Source organism: Cetorhinus maximus, chromosome 15 (assembly GCF_964194155.1).
Source record: "Cetorhinus maximus chromosome 15, sCetMax3.hap1.1, whole genome shotgun sequence".
Lineage (NCBI taxonomy): Eukaryota > Metazoa > Chordata > Chondrichthyes > Lamniformes > Cetorhinidae > Cetorhinus > Cetorhinus maximus.
The window spans coordinates 34,854,685-34,873,741 of record NC_135893.1 but is presented as its reverse complement, the minus strand read 5'-3'; the positions used below and the strand labels follow the sequence as shown (position 1 = coordinate 34,873,741).

The 19,057-nt window shown below is 42.1% G+C and overlaps 1 protein-coding gene across 3 annotated transcripts in view; it reads left to right on the top strand.

Moving 5' to 3' along the window:
- The window catches only part of nphp4 (nephronophthisis 4), a 504,277-nt gene extending 500,278 nt beyond the window's left edge, over positions 1-3,999 (top strand). For 2 of the 3 annotated variants that reach the window (XM_078558224.1, XM_078558219.1), the window contains exon 28: positions 1,413-3,998. In XM_078558224.1, the coding sequence (XP_078414350.1) occupies positions 1,413-1,553 (141 nt within the window). In that variant the 3' untranslated portion in view covers positions 1,554-3,998. Of the gene's footprint in view, positions 1-1,412 lie in introns of all 3 variants that reach the window. The other variant, XR_013578910.1, reaches the window with a different exon arrangement.
- Positions 4,000-19,057: the final 15,058 nt, after the last annotated feature.

Sequence of the window (19,057 nt, the reverse complement as noted above, 5' to 3'; positions counted from 1 at the left end):
TTGGTAATATTAGTGTGCTATGAATTAACTTTGCTGGGCCAAATTGCCTTTTCTCCTTGTCTACTCTTTGGAGAGCTATACAGGACTAAGATGATCTGTATTTATGGCCTTAATTTTGCAGTTAACAAACGTGCTAGCCACTGACTTCACAGAGAGCCTGACTGAGAGATCTAACAATCTCTGTGACGAGAACATTACCTGTCCTGCTGTGCAATTGATTATTTAATGGGGGTTCCTGGCATGGAGCTTTATTGATGACACAAAGCTGACCAAACACCCAGTCACATTGAAAAATTCTCACCCAGCCAACCAGGATATGAAAAACACTCGTAATCATATCATCTTTCAAAAATTTTACAGAGAACAAAATAAAGACTGGGGACATACACAAGGGGTTAAGGTCAAAGCTGAAATATCGTGAACAAACTTAAAAAAGATAATTTAAAAATTCTAGTTTTAGAAAAATCTAGTAATTAATCTTGGAGCCATGTAATGACATTCCACAAATATAAAATTATTTTTTCAGGGCCAGATCAGTTGTTCAGCAGTAGTTATTACCGTTTAAAACCCAGTTACATCTCATTGAACAAGGCTAAACTTTTTATAAGGTTTCCAACTATGATAGGATTGCGGAAAAGGGGAAGCTCTTCAAATCAATTGATTTTTGCTGTTTGTCGGATTGCTGTCTCTGGGGGTGGTGGTAGGGTGCTTTGGGGGCGCAGGGAAACACTGGAGGGATGTCCACAGCACCACCTATGGCAGAGCAATGAATGACAAATCACTATTTCAGGATTTCCACCTTAATCTGAAGTTATGGTCAGATTTGGAGAGGTAATGCCAGCAAACACCTGCTCTGTGTGGTGCAGTTCACTGTCAAAAGCCCTTTCAGATCTGGGCCATCATTAAATAACTGGCTGAATGCAGGACAGAGGAAAACAAATGATGAAAATAAGCTATTTAAATATGAGACGAATTCTGCAAGCTAGCCATAGCATCAGACATTGGGGCAGAACAGGACTCTGCATCTAATGAAGCTGAAGCATGAGCTGGGAGCGCTGGGTGTCAACTCCGGCTGACTGAAGTGAAATAGGTTTCATTCTGCAGCACCACCATCCCTCAGCTTTTTGAGTATAGAATTCACTGGGATAACATTTCCATGCAGATTCCCCAACCTCCTGCTGTAACCTGGGCAGAAAATCAATGAAAAGTCCAAGAGAGGGCATTTTCAGCCTTTCTCCAGGTTTGCACTGACCCAGCAGGTGGGCAGAACCCTTGCAGAAATTCTAGCAATTCATTTTTAAGTCTATGTTTACTGTAAAAGGCTGTCTGTAATATATTGTCATGGACATTAATTGTCATGTTTCTGAGTACAGAACTGTAATATTTTACATAAAGTTTTAATTTTTTTTCAGCTTGGTGGTGGAGAGACTTACCACATAGGCCTTCGGTTTGCACCAGGCCAGAATCCTGGCATGGAGGAAATCCTGATTCTAATTAATGACCAGGCTGAAAAGAATGAAGCAACTTATTGCGTGAAAATTACATACCAATAAAAACTATAAGTGCCTGATACCCCGCCGTGTTTGATGTGACTGCATTTTGAAAAGAGACAAGAACCTTTACCTCAGCCTCCACAAGCTCACTGGAAGAACGGTCACGCTAAAGCCTGGTGTGCATATCCTGGAATGTCAGCAGAATGACTCTTGGATAAAGCATGACTGCTGCCCAGGAAAAGGTTAAAACTCCACTTTAAATTTCCGTACAAGTGACTTTTCCCTGACTTGTGCCCTGCTTCAGATTGGATATAATGATTGGTATTATATCATGGGCCGCAATCACTCCATTTACGTTTCAGACTCTGGCTCCAATCGCAATATAGTTCTCTCCCAAAATGTTAAAAAGTCTTTCCCCTTTAGCGATCTTAGTGATGGATCGTATAGGAGTTTCATGCCTGACTTATCTCTACGACTGCTTACTACTCCTTCCATAGTGTTGCCTACCTCCCACCCACCTCACTCACATTGCATTATCTACATTTTTGTTACCTCAAGGTTCCCCTCCTCCAACATACTCCTCACCCGTCTCCCAAGCTCCATCCTAAACAAACCCCAAAACACTCAGAACTTCACCTTCCATCTACTGTCCTGCTCTAAGTCCTCTCACTCATCACCGATCATCACCAACCTCCAATGACTTTCAGTTTCCAGCACTTAAAACTTAAAATCCTTGTCATCATTTACAAACCCCTCCATGGCCTCACCTTACCTGACCTCTTCAACCTCTACAGTCTTGTGTCTCAACTCATATCTTACTGTCTTTTAGCTGTGGCCTCTGTGTATCGTCTCACCCAATGCTCGTCACTCGATGGTGGAGCCAGCACCTGTAATGACCCAGTTCTCCGAAGTTTGGTCCTTAAGTCCCTTTGCTTCAGTCCTCCTCTTCCTGTTTTCAAAATCCTCTTCAAAATGTGCCATGGCTTACCTTTTCAAAATCTACTACTGTAATTTGGCCTGTGCTCTCCAATGTGAATCACCTCAGGACATTTTATGATGTTCAAGATGCCACATAAATACCAGCTGTTGCTGCTTATTGATGCTTTATTTATAAAAGAAAAAAAGGCAGAATGTTCTCAGGTGGAAGGACCCTGATTAACAACTCCCAATGTGCACCTTAAAATGAAGCTCTTGCTGGGACCCTCACCCTCATGCCCCCCCCCCCCCCCCCCCCGCCACCGCCGCCCCACTTCACATACACATTGTTCCTGCTGGTACCCTCAGCTCCCAACACACACACACACTGTTCCTGCTGATACCCTCACCTCTGTGGTTTTCCTTTTTCATTTAATTGGTAGCTAACATTACTCAACAGTGACTAAGTACAGTCCGCATTCATGTTATATTTTGGTTGGTTGTCTGGATTCTGACACCACAGAAATCAGCAGTCAGTGTGTTAATGGAGAATTTTGGTTTATCTCAACCTCTTCAGATAGGGTAATAATACGGAAATGGCATGTTTAAGATCAGCCGATAGAGGTTTAGTCAATGTTGCCAGAGAATAAAGGAAGCTTATTTTGGACTCTACGACATGTAACTGGGCCAGTCAGGATTTCTGATGATAAAATAAAAAGACTTGGAATCCCCAAATCGAGCATTCTGTGGGGCCTTTGACCCAAGGTGTGGGGTTGATGATAATTTCACCCTGGTTTTGATGTGCAGACTTACAGGGAATGACTGCACTGACAGTCGGCATCCACACTCACAGGCATTGTCCACACTGGCAGCCAGTTAGTCAAATATTGGTTTGAAAGCACATAAAGGCACGATGTTAATGAGAAACTTTTTTTTTGTATGGAGAAAAATATTCGAGACCTTAGATATTTTTATTTTGAACATTGTGCCTTTGTGTTTTCTAGCAGGTAAAGTCACCTCAGTAGTAATACACTGCTGGCATCATAGGAAACCTATGGGTAGGTCCAAAGGTGTGAATTTACTTTTGAAACTGTCTGGATAACTTGATCCTTTTTGTTATGAATAAATAGTACAAAATATATTTTTAAGAAGAGATTATGCTGATTCACTACAATCAAACTGGGGTGTATACAATATTTTCCAGTATTATTTGTGCAATTCATTTTATATTTCAAAGATTTGCTACTGATTAGCACTTTATGGAAATCTGTTATTTTCACATAATCTTTTAAAGAATAAAATCAATCTTGTTTATTGGCGTGCATCTGTCTTATTCTAGGAAGGCATCAAGTAGGAGACAATTAAAATTGAGCATTTAGGTGAGATTGACACTGGCCTTTCACGTCTGGGGCCTGGGCTTGAATCAAATCTAGGACAATGGAGGAGATTTGTTGGCTTTGAGAGTCCCATGTGCAATTCTTAGCAAACACAGGCCTATAGCCCAATACAACTTTGGCCCTACTCAGCAAAATCACTCAGAGAGGTTTCCTGTTATTCTTTCACGGGATGTGGATATCGCTGGCTAGGCCAGCTTTTTTATTGCCCATCCCTTATTGTCCTTGAGAAGATCGTGGTGAGCCACCTTCTTGAACGGCTGCAGTCCATGCGGTGTAGGTATGCCCACAGTGCTGTTAGGGAGGGAGTTGCAGGATTTTGACTCAAGCACAGTGAAGGAACAGGGATATATTTCCAAGTCAGAAAGGCGAGTGGCTTAGAGGGGAACATGCAGATGATGTTTCCATGCATCTGCACAGGCTGGCTGGTGTGTGAACTATTGTAATGAACTGGTACAGCAAGATGCTGCGTCCTGAGGTTGTGACTAAGTATCTAATCAGGCTATACTTTGTGTGGAAGTATTTAATGTTGACTCTGTGTACCCGACGTAGGAAATTGCTGATATCAGTTCTTACCAGCAATGACTGTATGAGATACTACACTTTCCCATAGGAACACTGATTTTGAATACTGCTCAAAGAAGGAGGTGATGTTCTGCATTTTTATGGTTGTTATCCTTTTGAGTTCTGAAGCACCTTTTCAGTTTTTCAATTGTGCACAACCTTCCAATTGTATAATTTTTTTTGTTCTGTTTTAATGTTGAATGTTTAAAAATTGGATTAGAGAATTAAAGCTCTTAATTTTTATTAGAATTTCTAATTTCAGTAGAGTTTCTACAGATCCTTCCTTGACTGTTGTGTTTATTGTATTCAATAATCTTTCATTCAATGCTTGATAATTGTGCACAAACTGAATAGAGTGCCCTAGCCAATAAATCCCACAACCAAAGAAAATTGCTAAATTGAAAATAAACCACGGCCCCCCCCCCCACCGGTAAAGATTGTATAAAAGTGTTTTGTACATTAGAGATCTTTGAAGATAATAGTCTGACCTTGGGATTCAGGCCGTGTTTATAAACAGCATAAACCTGATGCTGTCATCTAAATCCTGCAGTGGGATAATTGGTGCCTCTACACTCCCAGATCTACACTGATTTGTATTCTATAATGTACACTGGACTGGAAGTCATGAACAACACAGTTTTCCTGTTTATTTACAATGGTCTCAGGACATGATTAATGGTCAGGAATGTAGAGTGAGTTGATAGTGTTCACACTGATCATCAGTATTCATATTCACAGTTGGGCTCTGCATTGACAGTCTAGAGACTTAAGATAATAAGAAATAGGAGTAGGCCATTTGACCCATGGAGCCTGCTCCACCATTCAATAAGATCATGGGTGATCTGATTGTGGCCTTAACTCCACTTTCCTCTCTGGCCCCCATAATCCTTGACCCCCCTTGCCAATCAAAAATCTGTTTAACTCTACCTTGAATATATTCAATGACCCAGTTTCCACTGCTCTTTGTAGAAGAGAATTCCAGTAACAATCCTGTGTCTTGAATGGGTGACCCTTTATGTTGAAACTGTGCCCCCTAGTTCTAGACTTCCCTGGTGAAGCATCCTCTCAGATTCCACCCTGTCAAGCCCCCTCGGAATTTTAAATGTTTCAATAAGATCACCTCTCATTCTTCTAAACTCCAGTGAGTAGAGGCCCAACGTGCTCAACCTTTCATCAAAAGACAACACCTTAACCCCAGGAATCAACCTAGTGAACCTTCTCTGAACTGCTTGGGTCTCTATCGACAGTCGGGAGTTGGTATCGACGGTGGGGGCCCTTATTGATAGTCAGGAGTTGGTATCGACAGTGGGGTCTGTATCAAGAGTCGGGGTTGATAATGGCACTAGGGTCCATATTGACAGTTGGGGTTGATACCGTCACTGGGATCCATATTGACAGTTGGGGGTTGATACCAACAGTGGGGTCCGTATCGACAGTCGGGTCAATATTGACAGTTGTAAAGTCTAGCAGGTATGAATCAAGCACACGATATGCTACCTCCCATTTTGCCTTTGCTGAAGTTGAATTTTACTCACAGTGCGTAGATGAGTACTGGGGCAAGAGGAATGTCATTCACTAAAAGTTGTTCATTCACATCCTAAAGTGATAACTAACATTTCTCTTTTTTTGCTTGATTCAGCAGATCTTTTAGAAAGGTCTGTGTCATGCTGCTGAAGTCATGTGTCTGACTGGAGCCATTCGTGAGGGATTCCAGTGTGAACTCTAATTATTCTTCACCATCTTACACCTCAGGTTGAGGTTTACACTTGAGGATCCAATTCAGGTTAAATAAAACGTGTTTTAAAAAGCAAAATGTGTATTCGAACAGATTGGGCTACCAAACTTGTGATAATTATTGATGGTTACTTCAGTCTCTTCACCTGCATTTTATTTACCCTTGCTAAGCAAATTCTAGGCCTACAGTGAGTTATGGGAGGACTTGGAATACCCTAGCAGAAAATATCAGAAAAAGCAGTAAAGGGATAAGTGGATTCAGGTCTGAAAAAGAACATTTTAGAAGGCTTTTAAAGTCATAATGGATAGATCTTTTGGCGAACTAGCATAGACACCGTTGGCCAAACGTTTTGTCTCAATGCAGTATAATTCTATAACCATAGTGTTTTCTAGGTGCCTATTCATCACCTGACAAATTACAATTTATATCATGTTACTGATCAAGTGCAAAAAGCACATACTTTCAAAATCGTGTGGAACACAGCAGTGAATAATGTTTTTCCTGTCTCCGTAAGAACTGTACAGCATGCCTACAAAATGTGGGATGTTCGCATGCAGAAAATTTGTTTGGAAAATTAATCTCTTAATCTCCAGCATAAACGAGCCCTGGAGAAGTACTTTCTTTTGCCCTGTTTACATGCCCCAAGGGGCTCCAACCCACATTACAAGGGGTTGCAAATTGATTCCATCTGTTGTGCTTTGCAGCATATTTGCACACAGCAAGCTGGTAAGTGTAATGAGCACCAAACAACGTTAATGGAGAATCTGCCACATGTACACAGAGGACACATTGGAAAATCATAATTGTGCAGTTTGAAAAATCACATTCCAAGATTTCCCTTTTTCAGAGGCGAGTAGAAATATCATCTTATTTTGAACAATTAAGTCCATAGTGAACTTTAGGGAGACCAAAAGGGTTCTCCTCTGAATGGTACATTGTGTTAACACTGCCCATTCCCCTCGGGGAGTTCAGTAAGAATCCAGCCTAGATTGAAGGGGTAAAACTTTATGCTGCCTTTGCAAAGAATTCCAAGCAAAGTTGACTTGGTTAATCTCAGCCCAGTTGCTTATAATCAGGATTTACATCCAAAACTACTCACAATTTGGTAATCTTGCTCAGAGGAAATACAAGTTTGGCAGATTTTAGAAGTGCAAACAGGGCAATAAGTCTTCATCTGACAAACTGAGAATGTGTGGCAGGTGAAGTGAGAAAACTTGATGCTCTTTGATTTCAGAATGTCCTCTGACTAATCTGCGAGTCCTTAATGCCAAACTGGGAAAGTATTCCATTCCTCAATCTGACATACCTGGATGTTGCTGATGTGCGGACAGTAAAGCTGGGATGTTTACCTTGCTATTCCTAACCCCAGAGGTTATATGACATAAAGTGAAGGCACTGCATTGAAAATAAGCAGATTGCTCTAAGGAAAATGAAGATGACAGGCAAGTAAGAAAAAAGATAATATAAATTAATTTTATAAGGTTCCCTTTGCTTTGTTCAAAGTTATTAGAGGAAACGATCTGAGAACTCTGGTTGGGCAGCTTGTTGCTATTGCTTCATGTTGGGCAGCCGACTGGCTGGTTGTCGCTTTGAGATTTAACCTTGCCTGATAATAATACTCCGTTTAGAAGGCTCTAGCCAAACCTAAAAAATACTTACTGAAATGAAAAGAATAACGCATAAAACAGAAAAAAACCTGACCAAAAAATACACAGTGCTTGAAAACCCTCTTGAGCATCCCTGATTTTAGTCGGTCCACCATTGGTGGTTGTGCCTTCAGCCGCCTAGGCCCCAAGTTCTGGAATTACCTCCCTAAACCTCACTGCTTCTCTTTCTTCCATTTAAGATACACCTGTATCGCCCCTGTTATACACCCTGGCTTCAATGGGAGGTCTTGTGTCCCTATGTCTGGAACTGAAGCTCTGGGTTCAACTACCACTTCAGGACTTGATGGCCATGGAAGGTGCATTCATAACATGGTCGAACAGGTTGATTATCAGCTTATAAATCCTTCCAATACGTCTGATGGCAGGGGGTAAGAACAGGAGAGTTTCCTGGTCAGACATACTGCAGAAGGCAAACGACTGCAATACTTTGCCAAACATAACCATGGACCAATCCAATGGAAGTCCATGGTCGCCAATGCCGTCTTGGAACCTGGTACCTGAAGGAGGAGGAGGAGGCTTCAAAGGGAAGGAAGATTGAGCCAGGTGTAAAATTTAACATCTACAGCTCTTCCAGTGACTTAGTAGGAACTGCAGCACACAAGAGCAAGGTTTCCCATCTAGGAAGAAATCATGATTTGTTTCTGAAGGAAATAATGACACCTCAGAGCACTGGGAGAACTCCCTGCTCTTCTTTGAATAGTGTGACAGGAGTGTCAAGTTCACCTGAGCAGACAAACAGGACCTCAGTTTAACATTTTATCTGAAAGCCACCAGCACTGGCATCGCTAGCAGCATTCAGGAGGAAAGTAATCAAAGAGATCCTCAGAATGAGCTGTTTGATAATATTCTCATTATTTTAGCTCCCAGATCTGATTCAGGCTAATTCCAATGTAATAGCTACAGGCTGCAAATTACACCAGTGCCAATGAACTTTCAACCGTCTTCAATTCACTTTAAGATTAATAAAATTTGCAGCTTGAATTAACTTTCTTTAGTATAATGTACGATCCCATTGGCTGCTCTTCTTTCCTCCTTACTCTACAGTTTGCACATAAAGCACGGAGGAATTTCCAATTGTCTTGTGGTTCTGAGCCTTACAGAGCAGGAAGATCTTAGGTACTACTCAGGAACACCACCACCTGCAAGTTCCCCTCCAAGTCACTCACCATCCTGACTTGGAAATATATTGCCGTTCCTTCACTGTCACTGGGTCAAAATCCTGGAACTCCCTCCCTAATAGCACTGTGGGTGTACCTACACCACATGGACTGCAGCGGTTCAAGAAGGCAGCTCACTACCACCTTCTCAAGGTCAACTAGGGATGGGCAATAAATGCTGGCCCAGCCAGTGATGCCCACATCCCATGAATCATTTAAAAAAAGGAAGATCCGGATAACATTGCAGATCTGTGTTGAGTTAGATTTGGCACAATTAACCTCAGTGCACTGGGCTAGGGAAGGGGGGCAGGGAGAGGGTGGAAACTAGCAGCCAAGCTTCCCACTCCTGATTACTTTCCATCGATCACTGCTGTGAAGCGTTTGCACGTGCATCTTGACCAGGAACTGACCTTGGAAGTGCTTTCCCTCCATGGTTGAATGGCCAGCCAGCCTCCCATTTACCAGACTCACGCATGAAGAGTTACCATGTGGGCAAAATACGGGAAAGGACTAGGTGCCGTTGAACTATAACTCCAAGATGAAAGAGGAAAGGAGGGGAACAAACTGGGAGATGTAGCATTTTAGGAATATAATAAACACAACAATGGAATCATAGCTTTTGTGACAGGCATTTGCAAAGTTTGAGCTATGAAGGCAGATTTGTTTCTTATTCTATCTGGTTCATGTACAAACTTAGTCTAATAAGAACCTTTTCATAATGCAGGTCTCCCCTTTCACATAACATTTAGATATCTGGCAAGTTCCATATGTGATGTGATGGGGAGTTAGACTCTTCAGGGTTTGATGCAATTTCTTTTCTATTGAGATTATCAGGTCCACTAACCATACTGCAGTAAGCTGTTATTGACCCCATCCTACGTTTCATTAAGATACATCTTAAGGGTTTTGAACTCCTGTCTAGTCTCTATTCAAAGTTGCTTCATTTAAATTATCTGACAACTCAATATTTTAGCAGCGCTTAAATTCTTGCTTTGCTAATAAGATTGCTCAATTCACATTGTTGGATGATTCAAAACTTTTTGACATAAAAATTACTTAATTTTCAGGCGTAGCCATATTGTTAAAAAGTCTATTAATGTTTGGTAATTTATCGCTGCATTCTGTGAGTATAACACAGATAAAATCAGCTTAAATCGAATAAATGAAAAAGTGTTTACGGGCAATTTTCAGGGCTACTTATGCCTACTTTCTGCTCTAATGATGCAAATTCAGATTGCAAAATATGTGAGCGAGCATTACATTTAAAGTGAATTATTTTGTTTGAAAGAGCAGGTTATCTCTCACATTTCCAATATTCATGGATTCAATAGGCTTTATTACTGATAAAGTTATAGGCGGACATGAACTGCTAATGATATAATACCATGCATTTATAACATATGCCTTTAAATAGAAGACATCATATTTTCTAATGATAATATTATGAACAGAACTTTGTTCCCTTCACTGCTTCAATAAACCTTAAATAAAACCATACTCACTAAAGCCTGGGATGCAGAAGTGAAGATGCAAGGCAATATCCTAGTTTTGTACTGTGAATGGTAATCTAAAGGCACCTTCAACAGCTTTTTTTTTGTCTTTTGGTTGTGTTGCTGACCCCAACTGTTTACGCAGGATCAACCTGGGAACTGGTACCTAGGATTCAGTAATTCTAGTTCTTAATTCCCCCACTAAAGAGATCCACGGGATGGTGAACAGTGGTGTCTGCTGAGTTTTGAGGCAGTTTCCTTGACATAAGCAACAGTATTGAAGCAGAATTCATTCTTACAGAAATGACTTTCAAAATCTGATTATCACCAAACTGGCAGAAGGACGATTAAAACATCTTATTCCCGTATCCTTACCTCTGCTGGCAGTTGCCTGTTTGGCCATTGTCAGTCTTCCATTCAGGTCTTTTCTCTCGCTTTTCCCAGCTGAAGTCAATTCCTTTTGAAGAATCCCATCCTTAGTCAAACAACATTCACACTTTGACCCTCCCATTCTTCTCACCATAACACCCTAATGTGCTTCCACATTCTCATTCTTACCACAAGCATGCTTCCATTCCTTGGTAAACTGATGTTACTTCAGCGCGATCTTCTTAGTTACTGCGCTGACAGAAAGCTAAATCCTGGGTTAGGGCCTAGTCAGTCACCGACAGAAACCAAGGATGCACTGTGAGTGACAACATCAAGAACAAGGTCCAGATCCTTTACTAGATCCATATATCCTTGCATTAACCATCTTCGATATTTCTATTTTCTGGCCGACACATATGATCATTTATTCAAGGGTTCAGGTATCATTGCAATGTTCTTTTATGTATTACAACAATTTGTACTTATATAGCGCCTTTAACATGGCAAAACATCCCAAGGTGCTTCACAGGAGCATTACCAAACAAAAATTAAAACTAAAGAAGGAGCTATTAGGGTAGGTACTAAACAACTTGGTCAAAGGGAGGAGAGGTAGGTGGGAAGGCAGAGAGGCTGAGAGAGGGAATTCCAAAGCTTACAGCCTATATGGCTGAAGGCATGGCTGCTAGTGGTAGGGTGAGGGAAGTGGGGCATTCACATAAGACTCTGATTGGAGGAAGCAAAGTTTGGAAGGTTGTAGGGTTAGAGAAGGTTTAAAAGAAAATGGAGTGGGCAAGGCTATTTGGATAGAAAGATGAGAATTTTAAAATAATGAATCTCCATTAATTGGCACACAACACTCTGTACACTATAAGCGGACCCTAATCAAGAGCATGAACCATAGATAAATATAGATATAAAAATGAACTTTGCAAAGGATGCATTCACAACCAGGGACCTTGCTTTCTTTTTTAAAAAATTAATTCATGGGATGTGGGCCTCGCTGGCGGGGCCAGCATTTATTGCCCATCCCTAATTGCCCTTGAGAAGGTGGCGGTAAGCTGCCTTGAACTGCTGCAGTCTGTTTGGTATAGGTACAACAACAGTGCTGCCAGGAGGGCTGTTCCTGGATTTTGACCCAGCAACAATGGAGGAACAGTGATATACTTCCAAGTCAGGATGGTGTATGGGTTGGAGGGGAACTTATAGGTGATGGTGGTGTTCCTATGTCTCTGCTGCCCATGCCCTTCTAGGTGGAAGGCTTATGATGCCGCCAGCCCAATCAGAGGGCCCATAGTTCGAGCGTCTTAGCAACGCCATCAGGACAGATGGGCGCTGCTAAGGCAGGTTGGAGACCTTGGGGGCACCTGCAGGGAAGTAAATGAAAAATAAAAAAATTCAGAGGCTAAGGATCCGAGGAGAAACCCTTCCTGGGTGGGGTTGAGGGGATCATTTGGGCTGCAGGGGGCTATCTTCCCTGCCCGCGGCCCCCTCTTTGGGCTGTGGAGCCTCTGACTCCAATGGCCTGCCAGGATCCACAGGGAGGCCGCCTGCACAAAGCTGGGGGCTTCCTCACACGGCAGGGAGGGGGGTTGGTGCTGGTCTGCCATCAGCAACATGCTGGTGGCCCTGCTTAATGGCCCCTAATTTGGGCCTTAATTATGCAAATCAGCTGCCCGCCTCCAAGGCACAGGGGGTCGATCCACACCCTGACTCACCTCCTGCCCACCATTGGGAAACATCCCAGGCAGCGGGACAGCATCGGCGGGGCCATCCTGATGTGGCTTCTCGCTATTTTACTGGCCCCCCAACTCCTTTGCCAGCCACCTTGGAGCAGGTAACACTGAACTCAGTACATCTGGCCACTCAACAAAACAGCCCTGAACACTTGCCTACAGCATCACCAATCTTTATCTCTTGTTCATGTTCTCACATTTTAATTTTCTAGGAGTCCTCTTAAATTACATTAAAAATCATGCAGTCATAATTGTTGCAATTATGTAAAACACGGTGTTGTAGTTAGTAAAGTTGAACTGAATATTCATCTAGCTTAAACAGACAATAAATACACAGAACACCTTCATCAGGTGATTAAACAGGCATCATTGTGAATATTTATGATCAGCTCAGTCAACTAAAGTCAAATTGAAATTTATTCCAATTTATTCCCGCCTGCCACAACATAATTTCAATATTCACATCAGGTGAAGTAAGTTTCCAATCTAGAACCTTTAGATTCTAGCGAGTCTCATGATAAAACTCAATATTCAGAAGTTCGGACTTCTACATCTACAGGTTAAACTTTCCAGATAAAACAAAAACATTTCCTCCCACTTCCTTGTGATGGTTACATCGGTTGGTGTTGTAGATTTTGCAGACACTAAAATATATATAAATACATATATAAAATTAATGGGGATGGGGGTGCAATGTAAATTCACTAGGTTGTTATCAGGATAAAGTTATGAAGAGAGACTTGAAGAGTTAGGGCTTTTTAAGATCTGTAAGAATGTTAAGGGCTGGTCTGAAAAAAGTGTTTAAAATTATAAGGAAATAATATGCACCTCAAGTGCCATAACCTGCAGGGCTACGGACCAAATGCTGGAAAGTGGGATTAGGCTGGGTGGCTTATTTTTCGGCCGGCGAGGACACAATGGGCCAAATGGCCTCTTTCTGTGCCATAAACTTTCTATGATTCTGTGATTCTGTAAAGGATTATGGTAAACTATATAAAGATAAATAGGATGATTAATTAGAGGGCAGAAGTTTAAGATGAATACAAGAAGAATTAAAATGTGGTCAAAGTCTGGAATCCTTAGCCACAAACCATTGGCAAAGCACACCCCGTAAATACTTTAAGAAGAGAAAAACACTGTTGTAGGTCTGAAGAAATCTTTGTAGTCATACGTAAGTCTTTATTGACTCTTAGAACTATTTACAAATATACAGTAAAGGGTACAAGCTAAAAGCTGTCTACATGCTTGCTGGTACACACTGCTCTGTCCAACACTCGACTGATCTGGGCTGTGGGTCATGTGCTCTCTTACATCATTGTGTGGGCAGTACTGCACCCAGAAGCACATTAACCCTATGTGTACCAGACCCTTATACTATGTCTCTTCCCCCCGAGTCTTTATCCAACGTACTTTAAGTGATGATAGTTTACCTTATATCTTACATTATTATTACTATGATACATTTACATTGTCATTACTACATTATCACTACTCCATCTCCCCCTTCAAATCTTCTAATTCAAAGGTTCAGGTGGTCTAGAGGCCTTATAACCCTTATATCTTGTTCACACTACTGTCGGAGGAGTGGTAGACTGTGTCGTTGCTGGTTCTTCCTGTAGGTTTGGAGGTTGTTCTGGCATCTGGGTATGTTTTCATCCTTTTCTTTCATTATTTTGTGTTGAACTGTACTTGGTCAGTTTGGCTGTTGTGCTGGTCAGTGGTTGCTACCCTAACTCATTTCTTGCAGGGGTAGACGAACATTGTGCTCGTCTCCTTGTAATTTCTTTTGCTTCTTCCATCGTCATGTGGGTCGTGGTGATGTCCTCTGTGGCGGAGGATGAGGGGTCCTGTGATGTCAATGAGGTTTAGTGGTATGCTCATCTTTGCGTTTTGCTGTCAGCAATGGACTACTGGCTGCTACCAGGTTCCAGCATCTTTAGTGGCTTTGGTATGCTGGCTGGGAGTTATAGCGTATGTTTGGTGGTAGCAGTGTTGACATGTTGTACTGCTGTCGGAGCCGGAGTTTGGGGCTCATTGGAATGTCGGTCACTCTCTTTTACATCCTCCACTAGAGGCGTTGTTATTGCCTCTTGGGTGGTTGGCTGGTCTGACCACTGAAAGTTTTCCAGCACCTGTAACGAGAATGAACAAACCTGCTCCACAAAGAGAGAAGACAGTTCAGAGTCCCAGTCAGGATACTCTTTTTTGTTTGAGTACTTGGGAATGTGCAGTTCTGTGTGATTAACAACAGTGGTTGTCTTGATATCTTCTGCCATTTTGAGGAGATTCAGGTTTACACAGGCATCTCTGCTCAAGAGAGAGAAAGGCTGGTTATGGATGATGTACGTCAGCTCGAAGATTTTTTTGCCGCCATACCTTCATGGCTCCAGAATCATTCCTATGACTGGAAGTCAGATTCCTCCAGGCCCGTAGGGCAATGTTTCTGTTGCTCGAAGCCAGGGGGAGAATTTTTCCTATGGCGGGTGGGCTGGGTGGGAGAGGGTGGGAGAGGGTGGGGGCGGGCACTGAGCTGATCGCTGCCCCCGATCGGCTGCATGCTGCCATTTTATGCGGGCGGGCCAATTAAGAGCTGCCTCAGGGAGATTGAATGGTTTAGAAAACTTTTTAAGAAATAAAGTGAAAATTAATTTTAAAATGTCCCCTCATGTGACAGTGTCATATGAGCTGGGACATGGTTGTGAAGTTAGGAAAATTTATTTATTTATTTTACAAAAGCTTCAGGAAACCTCATTCCGCCCATGGATGAGGTTTCCTGAAAAACGCGAAGGACGCTTGGGCTCTTCGCCTGCCCGTCAACCATAAGGTTGGATGGGCAGCATTCTTAACAAGTTTTATTACTTTTTTAATGGCCCTTAATAGGCTGTTGACAGTTCGGCGGGCGCATAGCCGCCTCCGGTGTGTGCCCGGCAAACAAAACGTTGAAATGACGCGCAATGAAGTCATCGCATGTCGTTTTATGCGTCAGTGTGCCGGGCCCGCCCCCACACGCCGATGGCAATATTCTGCCCCAGGTGTCTTATAGCCATGGCTCTTTGTTCAACAGGAGTATTACCCTGGCTCCTGTATCTAACTCAAAATTTATTAAATGGCCATTGACTGAAATGCCTGCATTCCAAAATGAGAAACCAAGATCTTTGACCTCACTCAAGAAGCATGGCTGTGTCTCTTCCAGGCTTGTGGTCTTGACCTCATGGATGACCTTTGGGCCATCTGTACGTTTCAGAGTTGTTGTCCTGCACAGTTTGCCGTAGTGTCCAATCCTGTTGCACAGAAAGCATTGGGCTGAAATTGCAGGACATTGATCTCGCCTATGGGAGCACTTTGCTCCACACTGTTGGCATGGTCACTCTGCTGGCCATTTTGAGTATTGCTTTCCTTGGCCTGGAGTGTCCCTGTGTCTTTGTTGCTTAATTAGCTGAACTGTGGGGTGGTCTTTGCACCACGGATTATTTTCTCCCCTTAAAATGGTTCTGTGCTACTCACGGAATTCTAACTACCTAACTATTTGGATTGCCTTTTCCAGGGTTAGATCTTCCTTAGATTGTAGGAGGTCAGAGAGTGCGCGTCCATTACTCCGATTTTAAGTCTCCATATTCGCAACATTCTGCCATCCTGTACAGATCATTGATGAATGAATCGACTGGTTCTCCTGGCTGCTGCACTCACTTATTAAATTTAGCTCTTTCGAGTATTTTATTGTTTCTTAGTTTAAAATAAATGTCGAAAGATTTTAATACTTCTTCAAATTTAGCAGATGGTTCATTGATTTCCTGTCTTGCAATAATGTCATCTGCAATTGGACCTACCAAGTAAAGCAATGTGTTAACCTGCTTCTGACTTATTTGTCTAAACCTGAAAGGATGCTGTATCTTAGGAATCTTTATCTCCAAGGTCCCCAATTATGTGATTGACCCGGGCCTTGGGTTAGCCCAAATTGATTTGGAAGCGTGGAATTCTGATCCATGGTTAAATTTTTAAAAGTATAGGTTCTGCCTTAAGAGTTTTCTGAATTTCAAGATGGTATTGCCATTCACTTGGAGACAAAAGGATTTCCCACACTTTCCGGTTTTGACTGGCTCTGCTACAATGGCGATCACATTCAGCTTGAAAGAATAATTCAACAATGGCTGCCTGGATTGATTACCTGCAGAGTTCTCTTGCTCAGTGTTTTACTTGGAAGTCTTGGGTTTGTCAAATCCCAGCTTTTGCTTTCTCTCAGTTGAATTTAGAAGTTGCCATTCTCCTGAATTGTTTAATGAATTATTTTTCCATTTTTGAGCAAGCTTAGATGCCATGTGTTCAGGCGTCAACTCGAGGATTGGGTTTTAGCAACAGATTTTTTCAAACTGTACCAATGATTCTGAATTATTTAAAGATTTCTCAGGACTTGTAGCCATGAGTTTTAAAAGATTTAGCTCACCCCTGCTCAGTCTGCTGACTCTGCACTCTGGGATTAGAAGCTGGACTTCCAAAGGAGATTCAATGGATTCTTCTGCTGCAGTAAGGAATTTCAAATTTCTGCCTCCAGCTTCCAAACCTTTCTTTGGAGCATTTTCCTGGTGATTTTTCCACTGCACCTCTGCTTCTGCAGCTTCTTTTCAGGTCAGACTGCTTTGCTGAATTTTTTTCCTAGTCTTCTAGCATTTTTGTTTTTCTCTGTATTTTCTGTGAGGTCTTGGGTTTTTCCACAAGCTGCCACCATGTTGTAGGCTGTTGGTGACAGCTCTGTAGGTATGAAGAAGCCTTCGTAGGCATACATAGATTAACTGTAAGTCTTTATTGACTCTTAGAACTATTTACAGTAAAGTGTATAAATTGGGAGTTGTCTCTATGCTTGCTGGGTCAAACTGCTCTGTCCAACACTAGGCTGACCCTGGATGTGGGTCATGTGCCCTCTTCCACCACTGTGTGGGTAGTGCTGTAGCCCCACATCAACCCTATATGTATCACACCCTTAGGCTACATATACAGATTCTTGAAACAGACTAATATTAAAGGGTATGAGAAGCAAGCAGGAGAGAGAGATGAGATTAGGGATGTTAAATGGAGAAAAACAACAGCACAGACATGATAGGCTGAATGACTTGTTTCTGTGCTGTAACTTTCTATAGTTCTATAACCCACAATGAACAATAAACTTACAACAAAAAACTAGCTTTAATGATATTGTCTGAGGCATTATTCACAGATAATCAAATGGTATACTTTTTCATAACTCCATATGACACATGTTATTTTAACATGCTGATGTGGCTCTGTGTCTAATGTGGCCTGTCCCTTTAAGGCAACCAAGTTAATTGGTTGAGGTAAACACAGATGAAGGTCAGTCTGAGTTTAATTGCCATTTGGTGAGGGAAGACTGAAGATTGGAAGGTGCTTGTAAACATTCAGCTGCAGGTCAGGGAAAAAATGATTGATTAAAAACAAATTGACATTTTGAAATGTGATGTCTGGGAAACAGCTATGGATAAACTGTTGAAAATAGAATTTTTCATAAATTTAAATTCATTCCTTGTCAAAATTTTGAACGTTTATAGTAGTGATATACATACATGTCAAGAGTTTAACACATAAAGTTATGAGGCTTACATTAGGGCCTGTTAGTAATTTTACACTCACTGACCTTCTTGCAGTGATTGCTAATCAATTATTTTGCTCTAATTCCTTCCCTTCTGACATCACTGACTCTTTTTGGAAAGCAATCCAGTGTTAAGCAACCAAACTATCTGTTAGCCCCTATCACCCTCGACAGTGAGTGTAGGAGACTCATTTAACCATAGGTGAGCTCATTCTCATCTACCATTGACATACCTGCACTTTGCAGCACGGGTGAATAGGCAGTAATAAGGAGCAGGAACCTTGTTCGAGATTTTTCAGTGATCACCTTTAGTGCCTCAGCTGTTGCTGTGAGATTAGCTCTAGCAACAAAAAGCAGGGATTGAAACAGGAATTTTCCTGTTCGTTACAGTGCAGCTCCACACTTAACAATAGATACCCAATGTGCAGCAGCTCCATTGGGTGATCTCTGTGTTGGAGAATTCTGGGCAGCCTCAGGTGGAGGGAGGTGATCATTCCTTTTATTGCCTACAGTTGAGCAACACTGGCCTGTTCTGGCCAGCTTGTTCTCATTCACAGGTTCAGAGTGAGTGTGACCCACACTTTATGGCCTGCCTCTCTTCCACAATTTTGCCTGGCCTGGGTGACCTGGAGATGGAGCACGCGATGTCCAGCAGTACAATGGGGGCTTCCATGACCGGTGGCAATGTAGGGCCTAGAGTATCTTATGAACACAAATAACAACACTATGGTGTTGTATTATCAGTTTCCCTTAGTTTGATTGGAGCTCCTGTTCAGATTATTAGAATAGTGGTACCTCTTTAAGGGGCCATTAGTGATACAAAGGCAATCCATTCTTGGTCTAACGAAAACTATTGTTCTCATATTTAAGTGGTATTAAGTGTCAACCATATAGGGCAGGATCTTCCGGTCGGTGAGCGGGGGCGGGGCCCGCTCACCGAC